Source organism: Fusarium keratoplasticum, chromosome 8, assembly GCF_025433545.1.
Source record: "Fusarium keratoplasticum isolate Fu6.1 chromosome 8, whole genome shotgun sequence".
NCBI classification, from domain to species: Eukaryota; Fungi; Ascomycota; class Sordariomycetes; order Hypocreales; family Nectriaceae; genus Fusarium; species Fusarium keratoplasticum.
In genome coordinates, this window is record NC_070536.1 from 3406615 (window position 1) to 3423040 (window position 16426).

General features: G+C 49.0%; 5 protein-coding genes across 5 annotated transcripts; 2 read left to right on the forward strand and 3 right to left on the reverse strand.

Moving 5' to 3' along the window:
- Positions 1-498: 498 nt before the first annotated feature.
- Positions 499-1533, forward strand: NCS57_01086900 (NADP-dependent alcohol dehydrogenase 6-like protein 1; the record flags this gene model as incomplete). The annotated part of the gene is made up of 3 exons (XM_053060599.1): positions 499-513; positions 570-1175; positions 1237-1533. The coding sequence occupies 3 exons, from the start codon at positions 499-501 to the stop codon at positions 1531-1533; spliced, it is 918 nt and encodes a 305-aa protein (XP_052910993.1).
- A 1840-nt stretch (positions 1534-3373) lies between these two features.
- NCS57_01087000 (uncharacterized protein) lies at positions 3374-4903 on the reverse strand (the record flags this gene model as incomplete). The annotated part of the gene is made up of 1 exon (XM_053060600.1): positions 3374-4903. The coding sequence occupies one exon, from the start codon at positions 4901-4903 to the stop codon at positions 3374-3376; it is 1530 nt and encodes a 509-aa protein (XP_052910994.1).
- Positions 4904-10619: 5716 nt separating this feature from the next.
- On the forward strand, positions 10620-12268 carry NCS57_01087100 (Aa-trans domain-containing protein; the record flags this gene model as incomplete). Its single annotated transcript, XM_053060601.1, has 5 exons — positions 10620-10796; positions 10861-11122; positions 11169-11360; positions 11407-11798; positions 11846-12268. The coding sequence occupies 5 exons, from the start codon at positions 10620-10622 to the stop codon at positions 12266-12268; spliced, it is 1446 nt and encodes a 481-aa protein (XP_052910995.1).
- A 1316-nt stretch (positions 12269-13584) lies between these two features.
- NCS57_01087200 (3-methyl-2-oxobutanoate hydroxymethyltransferase) lies at positions 13585-14312 on the reverse strand (the record flags this gene model as incomplete). Its single annotated transcript, XM_053060602.1, has 2 exons — positions 13585-13907; positions 13997-14312. 2 exons carry the CDS (start codon positions 14310-14312, stop codon positions 13585-13587), a joined length of 639 nt encoding a protein of 212 aa, XP_052910996.1.
- Positions 14313-14888: 576 nt separating this feature from the next.
- NCS57_01087300 (uncharacterized protein) lies at positions 14889-16376 on the reverse strand (the record flags this gene model as incomplete). The annotated part of the gene is made up of 1 exon (XM_053060603.1): positions 14889-16376. One exon carries the CDS (start codon positions 16374-16376, stop codon positions 14889-14891), a length of 1488 nt encoding a protein of 495 aa, XP_052910997.1.
- Between the last annotated feature and the right edge of the window lie 50 nt (positions 16377-16426).

Genomic DNA, 16426 nt, shown 5'->3' on the forward strand with positions numbered 1-16426 from the left:
GCAAACTTTGTTAGTTACCCGTTGACTCATGCGCAAGCTAAGTTGACTCGCCCGGGCTCGCCTTGATAGGTCTTAGTGCTCCAAGTTTATCAACAAATCTGTGCCCATCGCCGACCAGCCCGCCCAATAAACAGAGGGGTATGACGGACTTAAACCCAGTACCTATGTCCGTTCTGACCTAAGACAGTCCCCGACCCGCGACCCACGGGTTCCAGACCTGGCATGTTGATGTTGCAATATAAGAATGCATCACCAACCCTTTCACAAGCATCCGTCCGATCTTGCATCCCTCGGTCTACAGCCCCCTACGACCTTGATCAAACCACTCTTACACTATGGCAGCTCCAGCGCCCCAGTTCAAAAGCTGGCATGCACTTGCACCTGACGCTGCAGAAGCAAAGCTCGAATTTCTCGACTATCAACCACAGCCATGGGAGGAAAACGACGTGGATATTAAGATCGCACACTGCGGTGTATTGTGGCTCAGATGTCCATATGATGCGTAGCGGCTGGGTAAGTCAGTCGATTCGCCTAACGCTGGCGACTCGTGGCTAACCAGCAACTCACAGGGTCCCGCTCCTTACCCCGTCTGTGTCAGACACGAGATTATCGGCACGGTAGAACGTGTCGGATCTCAGGTTGAAGGCGGCCTTCGTGTGGGCGACCGGGTTGGAGTCGGTCCCCAGAGCGACTCGTGCCTCGGACGATTTGGGGACTGCGATCGGTGTGTAACGGGCCGCGAGAACTACTGCCAAAAGATGGTCTCTCCGTATGCGGCAAAGCACTTCAATGGCGGAAACGCTATGGGTGGCTACGCCTTGTACCACAGGTGCCCCTCGCACTTCGTGTTCAAGATCCCCGACGGCCTCTCGTCCGCCGTGGCTGCTCCCCAGCTCTGTGCAGGAGTTACCGTCTATTCGCCTCTGAAGAAGAATGGCTGTGGTCCCGGTAAGACTATTGGTATTGCGGGCGTGGGCGGCCTCGGTGACATTGCCATACTGTTTGCCAAGGCGCTTGGGGCAGATAAGGTTGTCGCCATCTCGCGCGGGCGCAACAAGCCCGAAGATGCACTTGCGCTCGGAGCCGATGAATTCGTCGCGACGGAGGATTCCAACTGGCAGCAGCAATACTACCAGTCATTGGATCTCATTGTATCGACAGTGTCGTCTGCCAAGGTCAGTCAAGTCGTTGGAATAGTTCACATGCGGTCCGACCCGATTCTGATTAGATTCCAAGGTCCCGATAGGTGATTACTTCTCCTTGCTGAAGATTGAGGGCAGCCTGGTCCAGGCGGGATCTCCCGACGACGGTGACTTTGTCGTACCTGGTTATCCACTAATTTTCAGTGGAGTGAAGCTTGGAGGGTCATGCATCGGGTCTCCCGCGGAAATCCGCGAAATGTTGCTTTTGGCGGAAAAGAGTCAGCTCAAGCCCTGGATTGAGGAACGGCCAATGAGTCAGGTGAATCAGACAATCGTTCACATGATATCTGGAAAGGCCAAATATCGCTACGTCATGGTAAACGATGAGTAACAACAATACCTAGCATTCGCTTAGTTGAAAGAACCAATATCAATGAAATGCTAGAGAGGCCGAAGTCCGCTGATGCAACATGATGACAGCTTATCTCCGAACCAGTCGGCGCCAAACCCTTTTCACTCCTAGATCCTTTGTCGCATAAAAAGCCGGCCAAGGCAGCCAATCATAAAGGTGACAGTGTCTCTTTCAGGCAATATTTCGCCGAAATGCGGTAGGAATAAGCTTTCACCAGATTGTCCCGCCCGTAAGACTCCATCCTGGTAGCGACGACAGAGTCAGGCCATTTAAAATGCGTACTACCCGCCGAAGCCGCGTCGCTTCGTTGACCACCGTCATCCGATCAGTGTGACTGAGTCCGTGCAATTAGGCCCAATTCCGGTATCATGGTCATAACCAGCTCAGATCTAGTGTAGCTCGTTGATCAAGTTATTCAGTGTCAATTAAGAGCAAAAGAGCTGGTTGAGTCGAGGGGGATTTCATGTTCGAGTAATAAAGTTAGATACACAAGGCTACTCAAGCGGTAAACCTCGTCCCTCTCCTCAGTGGCCCTGAGGCCCCTACCGCTTTCTTTCCGCCAGAAATATGTCAGCCGCCCTTTTCGCCACCATGTAACAAGTGCCAGACAAATGACCGCTTAGCTGACTAGGTCACATTCTGACTGTCATAAACACGGAGATGGGAATCTATAACGCCACCGACTAGTTTATCTCTTAGGAAATCCTACAATCATTACATGCCCCCTGTTATATATATATTAGCATTGCCGAGTTAATGCCTTCTGTCTATCTTTAGTCTCTCCATACTTAAATAAGTCGACGTAATATATCCTTTGACCCCGAGAATTTGGTCGACATTCACAAATTTGGGCAACGCAGATGGTTGGCCGTTATCGTGACGGGAGGCGTTCACACCTACGGGAGCAGGCCTGGGGACTTTTGACCTATGTTCGACCAACATGATGTTAACACGAATAAGTTGCTGCACATGAATCCCTCAGATGCCTCGCGCGTTGGCGTTTACGACATTAGAGCCGATGACGGACGAGTCACTATGGGCAGAAGCAACGTGGGACGCAGATACGCGATGGCGGCCTGTAAGAGGCCTCAGTGACGTCCGATGCGAGGGTGGTGTAGTCGTTCAGAAAGGTATTAAAGGGAATGGATGAACCGGGGATTTACGTTGAGATATGCTATCGGACGGGCGTTCGTCAATGCCAGGCCGAAATTCCAATATAGAGTTGGAAGAGTACAAGTGTCGGTCTCCCAGAGAACTCGCATCTTAATATGTTGAAGTACCCTTCAAAACCATGTCGTCAAGGGACAATAGAAAAATGAAGTCAGATGGCGGAACCATCAGGGAGAAGGAGGCAATGCGCCTGTGGGAAGAAAGAGAGACTCAGGGCCACCAGGAGGCCGAGGAGAGGACGGTGAGAAGACTATGGAGGCCACGGTGCTAGTATTGGAATATGATGCTATGAATTGTTAATTTTGTGTTCTTTGTTATTGTTGAAGCCCGGCCCTTGATGGGATAACTGAGTGAAATAGATAGATAGTGAGTTATCCACGCGCCCACTGACACTTGCGGCAGCGCCTAATTCCTTCATTCTAAACGGGGTGATCGGTTAGGTCCGGGAACCCTGTTTCACCTATTCACGGCTTTCACTATGTTCAGATTGAGGGATTGCCCGACGATCCAAGAGATGAAGACTGCGTCACCGCCATTGTTAGCCACTCGGATATGGAGTAGGCGGTGTTATTCAGGGGTCCAAACCCTCTTCTCAGTCAGTTCCCCCGAGACATCCAATAATCCATGAAGGGCAACTTCTTAAACCTCCCTACCGACTATCCGCAACAGGATGGACGGAACCACGGGTCGTGACACGCCAGTTCGCGTCATTATCCAGGTTTTCCCAAACGGCCTGCTTTAACGCTAAAGCCACAATAATATCCCCTTTCCCCTCTCGCGGTTGAAGGAAAAACCCAAGGCCATCAACAAGATTGGTTGGAGTAATCGGAACACATGCAATGGTTGGTGGGATATCCAAATCTGCGCCTGTATAGAGAGAGTGCTTGTTCCAAGCCGTGGTAATTACTGAGTTGGTTCCAAATGTGGTTGTTTGTCGGATATCCTGTTTCCGAGGCTGTGCTATTACCCAATTTCCCAGATTTCGCACCATCTCTGGAGAGACGGCACGTGTTGCATCATGTATGGCCTTGGCGACACGCCAGAGTGGTGCATCCACGAGTTCCGACGCGGGGAGCTGGACCGATGGCGTGACAACGGCACTTGGGAAGTAAGGCTGAGGAAGACTGATCTTGGAAGAAAAATCAACGCTAGTAAAGAACGCACATGGTTGCAAGGCCAAGTCCCCACATCCCTGCGCCGAGGCCTGTGTCCGTAGTCTCGCTATCTGGGAGCGCTGCCATATGTAGGCCGATAGCGCAGAAAAGGTCGATACCCAGGAATCGCCGTCGGGGGGCATAGCACTTGCTTTCAAAGCTGCGAGTTCTGATACCGTGAACCGGATTTCTCGACCAATGACCTGACAAGCTGGGGCTATCGCTTCTGGGGTTATGACTTCTGGAGCGTCGCGTGCCAAGGCTGGCTCTTCCACGATGCGCTCAGTAGAGTAGCCAGCTGGTTGGTGCAAAGATGCTGTTGGGGTGTCTTTGGTTGCGATATATCCAGCCATTTCTTCCACCATAAAAGGCATTATATGTGGTGGGTTCTTCAGTGTAGGTTCCTCCATGCCATCGTCCGCTACAGCCCGATACAACTCAGCCAGATGCCGGAAGAGCTGCAAGAAGCCTCCGGCACCAGCCATGACGCGGGCAAGTCGAATTCCAAGTGCCATGGACCCACAGGCAAATCTCGTATGCTGAACACACAATAACGGTTCGCGTTGAACGCTTTCTTCGGAAACCTCCCAGGGTGCCATCAGCGCGACAGATGTTCCACCAAGATCGCCGAGACCAAGGGATAGCTCCTCAGTTGACATCTTGTAGAACTTGGACAACGATGTATTGCACCTTGCTTCGTAAAGATGAATGCCAGTCTCTTGCTGATTGATAACACGGATCCCACTCGAGGCGTCAATATGAAGACGTCCCGTCAGGTGTGGGTAATAGTCCAGGAGACGGCTCAGAGCCAAGGTCAACGTCTCGATTGGGGCAGGCTTTGGACATGTACTCGAGGGCTCGTACACCCAAACAACGCCAACTGGTATGCCAGGGGAGCCAAGGTGATCCAATGGACCGAGGAGAAAGGGAAATGTCGTATTTGTAGAGGTTGCCGATATGGGCACTGGCAGATCAGCGCTCTGAACAGTGTGTCTGGCGATGACATGAACATCGGAATGATCCATTCTGTGGACTTGCATAATAGGGAAAAGTAGGCGTTGCAAATCTTTTGCTGAGGTGTGATCAAGATGTACGGTGAATCGCAAGATATGAGATGTGTCTTTGCTAACAGCCGCATATCCTTTATTTATGATAGGATTATCAGTCGACTCAAAATGACTCATCCCAAGAGCTTTCTAAAAGTGGCCAATGTGCTGATAGGTTACAAGGGTTAGGATTGTTATCTTAAAACTAATAAGTATATGCCCACAGAAAGCAGCTGCGCTGCTCTATCAACGGCGGAGAAGTCTCTATTTACAATCCGCGCGATCCGCGGACTCCACAAAGTCTGGAGCCCAGACCATCACCATCGGCTTCCTCCTTGCCTCTTGGAGCGGGAGTTCCAGCAGCAACAGGCAGAGAAAAAAGCCAAGCTCAGGCCTGCGACAGTATAGCTCAGACAATTGAAGGTAAAGTGTAGGGGTGAACTTGTACTTGGGAGGAGCCGCCTCACTATGCGCAGTTCTAGCAGACTCCAGAGGTTGTCTATATGGTTTCATCGATGCAGGCAAGTTTCCAGTGGTGGATGACTTCAGGATCAGATCCCCTTTGGAGTAGTTCTATGTGGTGAAAAGATCCAATGGCCTCTGTAAACGCCCCGCCAAAACCAGGAAATTACTTCTGCTTGCGTTTGTAGTAGTCGTTGTTTCCAGCGAACTCGGCCACACTGGACACAAGAATCAGATGGGACGTGCCGGTATGCAGTCGTGTACATCCAAGGACATAAAATTGGCCAGTGCAATACCTTCGTTATCCATTGAATCAACGGCTTGTGCCAGAAGCAGGCAAGGAGGCAACGGAGAAAAGGGTGAACAACAGAATAGTTTGTGAAGGAGAATGGAGTGGCCATCAGTCATCCTTCTCACCGATATTCTACATCTTTATCTCACCTTGTTTGTACAGTGTTTCGTCAGCTATACGCCGCCTTGCATCAAGGCAGCACATCATTCCGCATCACACAACGTCAAGCATAGACCATCCCAATATGGGTGAGCCCCAAGTTATGACACCGAAGACTAGAAAGAACGCCACTAGAGAGCCACACCGGCTAGTGACGACCAGCGAGACGATACCCAACGAGAGGTTTATGGTACGTGGTGTCACTGACAGATATAAACAGATTGGCAGGGAGTCTACGTCCTCGGAGCGGGCTCTAAGACTAAGCCACTAGCCTCTAACTGCGAGCTGGGCTGCTGAAGATGATTGAAAATGACGCCGAGCGTAGACGGTGGTAGCAGGCAACGAGATCGCGCAACCAATCATCGGCAACGAGAAAGAAAGTAGTAACAATAAGTTTGTGGTTGGAAATGGGAGGACGGTGCAGTAGAATGTAAAACGGAGATTTAGCCTTGAAGGAGGGCAGGATAACTTAGATCGGTCTGAATTTAGGATTGCCAGCTCGCCACGATACTGCAGTCGCATTGCACTAGACCCTCATGGCGCAATCATGTGTTCAAGCCACATTGCTTGCACGGGACAAATTAGTGGCTCAGACAGACCAAACTGAAGGCGGAAGGGCGGCAAGGGAGACAGCTGAGACTCGGCAACCTCGACGAAGGAGTAAGAAGGCCAGTTCGGTAGATCACTTATGGAGTATGGAGATCTACTTTAGATCGAGGGGTCACCCTGGGGAATCGCACGAAGAACAGGAACTTGCCTCACGCCAGGCAGTGATTTGACGAGAACCTCAAGCCAACCGTTCATCATATTGCCAGTTGAATCCAGCTCGGGGGGAATCGAGAGACAATGCATCACTGCTGCTAGCTGTGTTTCAACGGCACCACTTGGGATACCGCCGGTGAAGGGCGCGAGGTTGGATGGAGTCATTGTCAAGTCGGCCATCGAGAAACCAGATGACAAGGATCTAGACATGCATCCCGCACCTGTCACCCTATAGGGCATTATTTAAGCCCACATATGCCAGCAGCAGTGATGCGGACAATGGCATCTGTCGGTTCAAGATGACAGGAGCGGGAATGTCCGTCAAAATAACCTCGTAAAGGTTACCATTGAATTGAACACCACGAATGGTGTCGTTGGTTGACAAAGACATGATGAGCTGGGAGTAGAAGGGCTTGGGAGTCTGAGGGGATAATCAATGGCAAAAGACAGTCGCTGATGAGAGGGAACTTGGACACTTGTATATTTCGCGAACCCATTCTCATACATACATTGGCCTTCGGCAACGTAACTTGGACAGAAAGCCGTTGCCAAGCCACCTCGCAGTACCGAGGGAGTGCACTCGGGCCTGTTGTGGGGCGACATAAGCGTCGTAGAATCTCAACATGACGAGCTCCTCGATACTACGAAGTAGGCCAACTAAGCTACAAGCCTATAACAGATAATAAAATAGTATGAATTAATCTCGGAGTTACGGTAAGTAAATTTATCACTAAATCAGGAGATAAATGACTGAAGTTAACGATCTTAGCTCTAACAAGCTTTAAGGCTTAGTAAATAAGCTCTTATAAGGTAGAGGAGCTAGGACTAGGGTTCTTAGTATGACGAGTTAGTTTTATAATTCCTATTATAATATATAGGGGCAAGAAGTATTTATAGCCCTATTTATTATAATTATAGGTTTTAAACTCTAAATCTAGCTACTTTTTATAAAAATAGAAATTCCTTATATATAAATATTTTAACCTTAAATATATAAGAGTTTAAACCTTATAACCTACCTAATTAAAAAAAGAGATTATATTAAGCTAAAGCTATATATCTAGGATTTCTTAGTTTGATTTTTATATCTTAATCTTTAAACTTAGTATTTCTTATTTTTAAGAACTTTTATTTTTAGAAATCTTAATTATACCTAGGATTTAAATTCTTATTATTACATAATCTAAGCCTTAATTTCTTTTATTTAAGTTATTTTATTACTTATTTTATTTTTTTATTATTAATAATTAATATAAGGCTAATATTAGCTAATATATATATATATATTATAAAAACCTAAGAGTTTCTATTTAGATTTTTAAGTCTTATTTTTTAAATTTAATATATTATTTTTAATAATATTATTATAAATTAAAGCTAATTATATAAATTACCTTAATTTATTTATATTACTTATATTATTATTCTTAATACTAATTTTTCTTTCCCTTTTAGGCTATACTATAGCTTTCCTAATTAGGCCTAATCTACTCTAGAGCCGGAGATCACCTAGCCGGCTATTTGCGCACGTAACCATCCTCTGAGCTATTATACAGGGTCCAATCTGACATATATATAGGCCTATATCGCGACCCATATAAGCTAGGCTAAGGCGGCATGGGGGTATTGAGAGCTAATATTTAGTGGCAATTATGGATGACCATTTGGGACCTCAACCTACAAATCGCGTACGATGTTGCTAGAGCATCGCTGATGTCGATGGACGACTATGATGCGTTGCCTCCTGCTAAGCTGGACGACGAGATGCTTGGAGACGAAGAAGACGATCCGTTGCTTGATGTTCATGGAGATAGAAGGATTGGAGAAACTTCGCCGACAGGCATCTCCATTGCGCTCGCTCTGGCCAAGCCCCTACCACTAGGCCTTAGCATTCTTAAACTCTCCAATGACATCCGCACACGGGACGACTCATATAACGAGACGCTGCGATTGAACTCGGAGTTTGTTCAAGCCTGCCGCTCCCTGTGACAGACTCTAGAGGTGCTTCAAAGACAGTGGCACGGCGCTCATTCAGCTTCACGTCTCGGTCGCCGAGCTGTTGCCTTACCAGTGCTTCCACACGCGGCACAAGCCGGTTGTTCTGCGCTCGCTGCAGGACGTCAAGTACTACTTCTTTCACAAGATGTATATTGACGGGCGCTCAAGATTGCAGATATCGCAGGGCCGGTGAGCGCCGAAGTTCCGCCAGAGGCCGCCCACAGCGCAACAGAGCTCTCTCCAGAGATCCTGTTCCAGCGCCTTCTTGCCAACGGCGCAGGTATGTACCCCAGCATGCCCCTCCAGGATATCCTCGGAATCATCCTCGAGTTAGTTAGCAAAAGAGGCGATACTGCCTCTACAAGTGGCGCGTCAATCCGATTGGGCTGCATTTCCGGCGTACGCAGCAAACGCGATGCCGACTTCGCGACCCTGGTATTCATCCCTGAGGGCCACTACCTCCTCACGTACTGCCTACGCCATGTTTCCGCGACAGAGAAGGGAGTTTGCACGGCCGCTTCTGAGGATAGTGCCGTTACAGGGGCAGTTGAGGCGGCTAACACTTGCCTCCGGGAGTTAAACGCCTTGATTGGAATCTGAATGCTTTTGCCTTTGGTGATGAAAGGTTTGGTGCTATGTATACGGACTGGGCGGGCCACTGGCCATTGGGTGACATGACAGGCTTTTCCAACTTCTCTTGAGGGATCAACATGAAAATAGGGCCTCTAGTTTCGTATTACTGAGCCAGAGGTCAATAAAAATCTTACCAAGGCGATCTCTGTCTACATCGCCTGACACTTAGAAGGCATATTAGGTAAGAAGCTGTTAGTACCTCAAAGATGGTAGCAGAAGCTGCCCATGTGTAGTCGGTGTGACAAAGATTTCCCCAGAGGACAGGGACGCCGGACTATAGGTTGATGAGCTAGGCAGTTGAGCTCGGTGCTTGTCAATCGGATCCGCCTTGTATCAAGGATAAGGTTGGGCAGTAGAGTGAAAGGTGCAATCACGTATGAATTCGTGACAAACCTACCCCTGACTTTGGACTGCATCCCCTCGCCCTCGGCCTAACGGACGGTCCGGGCCAACCCAAGCCCCCGGATTCGGGTAGTCGTTGGATTTCAAGGGCGGAATGGAAGATCACGGCGAGAGGAACAATTTGTCAGCCCGTAGGTAGGCTGGAAGGGGTTATGGCCGGTTCTGAAGTGGGTGTAATGATGCACGGGTTCGCCAGCTCAGCGAGTGCGCATGTACGTCGCAAAATTGGTTTTCACCCCTCTTAACTCAGACGCTGGACAAGCCGGGACAATACAGTCCTTCACACCCAGCTAATCGCCACGTTAAAAGACGTTTAATAGGTGACAATGAGAGATCTGGAAATGTGTTACTTCTTAACTCCTGGTTAAAGTCAGCAAGCGAAACCCGAGTTACTCTATGCCTCGTCTCACAGGCAACCTCCCTAGATCATGAACCCCTGTTTTTTCTGCATCGCGGCTCCTAGGTTGCCACCTGATATTGACTCATCTTCTATTACGTGTTTATCTTCAGCCTCGGGTACCATGGGGCAAAGTACGGGCCAGTTTTGAGGTCTGGGCATCGGGTTCTTGTCTCCCCGCACTCGATTCTTCTCGTACGTAATACTTATGGAAGCCGGGGCTACCGCTGATGATTCCCCACCCCCCGTATCTCGCTGGGTTCTCCGACCCCATGGGGTTGAGTGGTTCCTAGTCCACCGGAGATAACGCTAACATACGGAGTACGTCTCCGCCCATGGCGTATCACGCAAATCATGGGGAGACTGACTCCCACTATCGTAATATCATGTCTGAGACTCGCCACAGCTCCGCCAACCATGTGGCCAGAGCGTTGCCGCTGTATCTATAAGTTCAGCCGTGATGACTCGACAGTCGTGGCATTTGAACCAAGTGAAAAACCTACGAGGCAACATCTACAGTTCAAACTCGTTCATTCGTGCTCGTTACCTTAATCAACCCGTCCTATTAAACATTGCAGCACTTCAGCGACATGCCGCAATCCTCCGTCCCTATCGCAGAGAAGGACATGATGAAGCGGGACCCTGCCCAAGACATCGAGTTCAACGGTGGGCTCGCGCCGGCTCCCTCTCAGATGGGCGAATGTCAGGACACCACCCAGGATGCTATTTTCGGCGAAATTAGCGAGGACGGACCCAACTACCGCAGCGTACGTCCTATGATAGTGCCCATCTGAAGTCCCATACATGGAAATGTCCATTGACAGCTTCTAGGTTGGGTGGATCGGCACCGTCGCTCTGATGATGAAGACCCAGATCGGACTCGGTGTTCTTTCCATTCCTGCTGTCTTTGACACGCTCGGAATCGTGCCTGGGGTTATCTGCTTATGCGCCGTATCTGCCATCACCACTTGGTCAGACTATATCGTTAGCGTCTTTAAACTTCGCCATCCAGAAGTTTACAGTATTGATGATGCAGGCTTTTTGATGTTTGGCCGCATTGGGCGAGAATTCTTGGGCATTGCATTCTGTCTCTGTAAGCCTTCTATTCTGGGTCAAAACTCAACGCTTACATCGTCTAGACTTCATCTTTGTGGCCGGATCCGGAATGTTAGGCATCTCTATCGGGGTGAACTCTTTGTCAGCTCATGGCGCATGCACTGCTATATTCGTCGCTGTCGCCGCTATCATCGGTTTCTTATTCGCCAGCATTCGCACACTGGGCCGCATAAGTTTCCTTGCGTGGCTTGGGCTGATTTGCATTCTTGCTTCTAGTATGCCTTCTCCTCTTGTCTTATGTCTGGATCCTAACCCTCCTAGTCTTTGTCGTCACCATTGCCGTTGGTATCCAAGACCGACCTGACGCTGCGCCCCGGGAAGGTTCCTGGGAATCCGACTTCAAAATCACCAACAACCCATCGTTTACCGAAGCCATCTCGGCAGTGTCTGCGCTCGTCTTTGCCTACGCCTGCACTCCGGCTCTCTTCTCTATCGCTTCTGAAATGCGCGAGCCTCAGCATTTCACTCGGGCACTGCTGGTATGCCAGGGTGCCGTAACTGCAATCTACATTGCTATTGGCTGCGTGGTCTACTATTTCTGCGGCTCTTACGTTGCTACGCCTGCTCTGGGCTCGGCTGGCGTAACTGTCAAAAAGATTGCTTATGGCTTGGCTCTCCCGGGTTTGATAGCCACTACTACTCTTATGATCCACGTAGGAACCCTGCTGACTCTGGCGAGTTCTCTGCTAATCGATCCTAGTTTGCGGCCAAGTACACGTTTGTCCGTATCTTGCGCGGATCTAGGCACCTTGCTTCCAACAGTGCCATCCACTGGGGAACCTGGCTCAGTTGCACTCTCGGGACTACAATCATCGCATATCTCATCGCCAGCGGCATTCCAGTGTTTGGTGGACTTGTTTCCCTGATTGGGGCTCTGCTTGGCACGCTTATGTCATTTCAGCCGATGGGCTGTATGTGGCTCTATGACAACTGGACCGCAGGAAGAAAGAACCCCTCAGTTTGGTGGGCTCTCATGGTCGTCTGGAGTGTCTTCGTGATCATCTCTGGTACCTTTTTGATGGTTGGCGGCACTTACGGCTCTGTTGTTGGCATTGTCGATTCGTACGAGAGCTCTGGAGGATCGGTCCCGTGGTCTTGCGCTGATAACTCGAACTCAGTTTAGGCGGACTCAGTTGGCGCATGGGAGGTGTCCAACCGTGATGTCTCTTTATCGTTTGTATTGTACTATATCTACTACCTTTAATCCTCTTACTACACGAGGTAACAGGGATTCTAGAGAGTTTTATAGCCTAATAAGTAAAGTAATTTAGGTGGCTACAAAGATAACTAATTTTTAGTTAGTTAAAGTCCTAATAACGGTCTACCCCTACTAACCCAAATAGCTAAAAAGAGTTATTATTAATTAAATTAATAATAATTACTTTTAGAAGGTAAGAAATATATAAACTGAACTTATTAATAAAATAACTTTATAAAACTAAATAATAATTATATTATAAATTACGTACCTTAAAGAGTAATTTTAAAACTAAGACTTATTAAAATAATTAAAAAAATATCTTAGAACTTTATTTAGAATTATATTAATAAAGTTTTTATTAAATCTTAATTATATTTTATTTTTATTTTATAATTTATTTATTAAAGAGCTTCTTTAGGTCTAATAGCTTTAATAAGCTAATATTTTTAAGGTATTATAATATCTTTTAAAGACTTAACCTTAATAAGGTTAATAAATTATAAAAGTATTATATTATATTATAATATTATAATATTAATATATTATAGAGCTCTTATAAAAGGGGTCTTTAGTATCTTAATATTTATAGAGTTACTAGTATTATATCTAGTAGGGTATGGATTAAGAGATATTAGAATTTCAGCCTAATCAGCGAGGCATTTACTATATGTTCTTTAGCCATCTCTGTAAAACAAGGGGCTTCGGTCTGGCGGGCGGGCTATAGCAACTAAACACGCATGCGCAAACAATCTTCTAAAGAAGACGTAAGCGCGGGGGGATTTATCCGGAGAGTGAGGCCTAAACGTGGCGAAGCAAAGCAAGACTTGAATTAGGGGCGGTGATGTGATGTACCATGGCTTTGATTTATTTTACATACACAGCCGTAAATAATTCCGTCGACAACACCGACACTACCTAGACTTATTATAAGGGGAATTTATTATCTTGCACTTCTTGAGAGAATGTCCGTAGGGCTTGCACACTTAAGTCACCAATCTTAGCATACTGCTTATGCCATCTGTGTTTACAGACATTAGTTTAAACGGCCACCGGGCGTCTGTTCGGTTTATTGCACTTACTCAGGAAACAAAGACGACTGGCCCAGTATCTCACTCTGGAGCACTAGCTGACCAGAGCAACTAGGACCGGATCTGCCGGAGGCGTTAGCAAGAGGCCGGTCCACGCTCGAACGACGTAGTATCAATGCAACAAGCGTAGGATACACCTCAAGAGATTTCTTACCCAATCCCAATAGTGGGAATTCCCGAAGCACTAGTGATTTTCGCGGCTGTCTGGGAGGCCACAGCCTCTACAACAACCGCCACGGCACCGGCGTCCTGAACGCTTTTGGCATCGGCCAGAACCCCTGCGCAAGCGTCGTTGCTGTCATCTACTTGGTTCGACGCATCTAGATCTCTCTGCAGCGTGAGGCCGATGTGCCCTATCACAGGAATCCCAGCCTTTGAGATGGCCCGGATGGTAGGGCTCACGTCGCAGCCTCCCTCGAGCTTGACTCCGTGTGCACCGGCCTCTTTGACGAGCCTGATGGCGGACTCGATGGCTGTGGCGTTGTCAGCTTGTTGTTTGTCAAGAGCAGCTATTATTGGACGCGTTGCTGCTCGCCGCTAAATACAAGACAAAAAGATTTACCGTGCTCAGTGGACTTCTCGTAGGAACCAAGAGGGAGGTCAGCCAGGAGAAAGCCGGTCTTGAAGGCTCGGCCCACGGCCCGCGTGTGATGCACCATCTCGTCTAAGGTGACTGCCTTTGTATCCTTGTAGCCAAGGGCCGTGATGCCGAGACTGTCGCCAACTAGGACCAGGTCAATCCCCGCTGTCTCTGCGAGTAATCCCCTGGGGAAGTCCCAGGCAGTAACACAGACGAGCTTGCGCTTTGCCGCAACGGCTCGCAACCTAGCTAGAGCTGTGGTCATCTTTGGATACGGCGTGCAATCAAGGTGATACAGATCTAGTGAAGGGTTAATCAACACGAGTGTCCAGGCCAATGCAATCACGCTGATTCACCTTTATAGTTGGGAGCCAGTCTCCACGCAATCAAATCGCAATTAATAACTTTTTGTTAGTCATTGGCTTTCCCCGCAGCTGGCGGTGGAGTTCACGGGGACCCAGGGTCGGGCGTCCTGTCGGAACTGATAACTCGGAGAGGGGCGGCATAAGCTTGCTTGACTCGGTCCCGCGGGTACGTTGCAACAATGCCATGGAGGCTCAAGCCGGTCGCCCACATGCTTCGACGCTCCCTGATCTTGAGGGTCTCATCCATAAGCCGATGCAACATGAAGGTCCGAGGAAAGAAGGATGTAGATAAGGCCCCCCAGCTGCACCGCCGAGACTTGTTGCTATATCGCCTGGTCTGTTCCCGTGATCCGACTGATGGTCCCACAGGAGAGTGAAGACGAGATTTACAAAATTGCTCTTGAACGACTAGGTTTAGTACAGATACTTAAACGTGACCAACACCAGCGACCAGCCATACCTCAATACATGTTCACCGATATCATGCAACATACGGTATACCCTCAAAGTTAGGGAGTGGTATAGTTTTTCCTGCCACCAAGCAGCCAAAAGGCACCCGCATAAAGAAACATGAAAGCAATCACGGCCGAGACGTAGTTCATGGTTGTAGGCATAGTCGGGTTGGTAACCGGAAGACAGTAAAAGGCCAGCGTCACCAGAACCCACAGCAGCGTGACACTATTAGCCAGCAGTCCCAGCTTGGGCAGCCAGAAAGGGCCGTGATTGAACCGTCCCCTTCCATAAGAAAGCAATAACACTATGCAGACGGCATATGACAAGTACTGAAGGAGGATGCCCCCGCTGACAAAGGAGTAGAATGTCAGGGAAGAACCGAGATAGAGGCATCCCAGAGCAGCGATCCAAGCGCAGGACCAGATGTGGGCGATGAGAGGAACAGACATTGGGGCCGGGGCAATCCGCGAAAGGTACCGACTGCCAGGCCATCCATGGTCGCGAGCAAAGGACCATGCCATGCGAGACTGCCATGTATGGATGCTGTACACGGCTCCGACAAAGACGATCAACACCATGGTCTGCAGGATGCACGCTGCTGCTTCGCTCCCAGTCGACTCATAGAAGAGTTGCAGGGACGGAACTCCAGTGGCAGTGTGGATAACAGAGTCAAAGTCAGTGACGCAGAGCATGACGCCAATCATAAAGGGAAGTCCGATCGTGATACCGATTGCCACTGTGGACAAGAGCACCTTGGGCAGGGTCTTCTCGGGAGCGGGCACTTCTTCAGCCATGTGTGTGACTGCGTCAAGGCAGGCAAATCCCCAATTTGGCCCGACGAGGGCGGATATAAAAGCAACGCCGTCGGGCCATCCGGTCACGTTGTCAATCTGGGCAAACACGGATTTCGCGCTGCTCTTGGACTTGGTCGTAGCAAGGAGTGTGATGAAGATGACGACGGTGCTGATGATGGAAATCCACAGATTCGCGACGTTGATCTTGGGGAGGATGCGTTCAAATAGGTTCAAGAAGAAAATGGCCACGTTGGTGATCTGATAGCCCACAAATACCATCCACGGCTTGATGGTGAAGCTTGGATTGACCAGCACCACCATTCCCAGGACAAACTGTGGGATGGCGAGAGTTCCTGACGCTGCCGTAACGACGGCACCGCTCCAGCCGAGAAAGCCAACCAGATATGACAGCTCTCTCTTGACTCTGCGCGGTGCAAGCCTCGAGGTCCAGAAATACTGCCCTCCAGCGTGCGGCATGGCCGAGCAAAGTTCGCCCAGAGAAACGGCCACACTGAGGGCCATGAGAAAGACGAGAATCAGTCCCCAGACGAAGACGATGCGCCCCCCACCGCCTAGGGAAGCAGCCAGGGACCCGATGCAAGTGATGGCTGTATTGCTGATCGCATAGCCCATGCCAATGAGGCTGAGAAGACCGAAGGGCTTGATGGGCTGCACAGTGACTCCTTCAGCATGGTCGCTGTGATGGATGCCATTTTCGGCCTTGACGTCTTGTTTGGTAGTTTTTGCCATGGTGAAAGCTTCGTCTTTGGTCTCTTAGGGTGACGAAAAGAAGAACGATG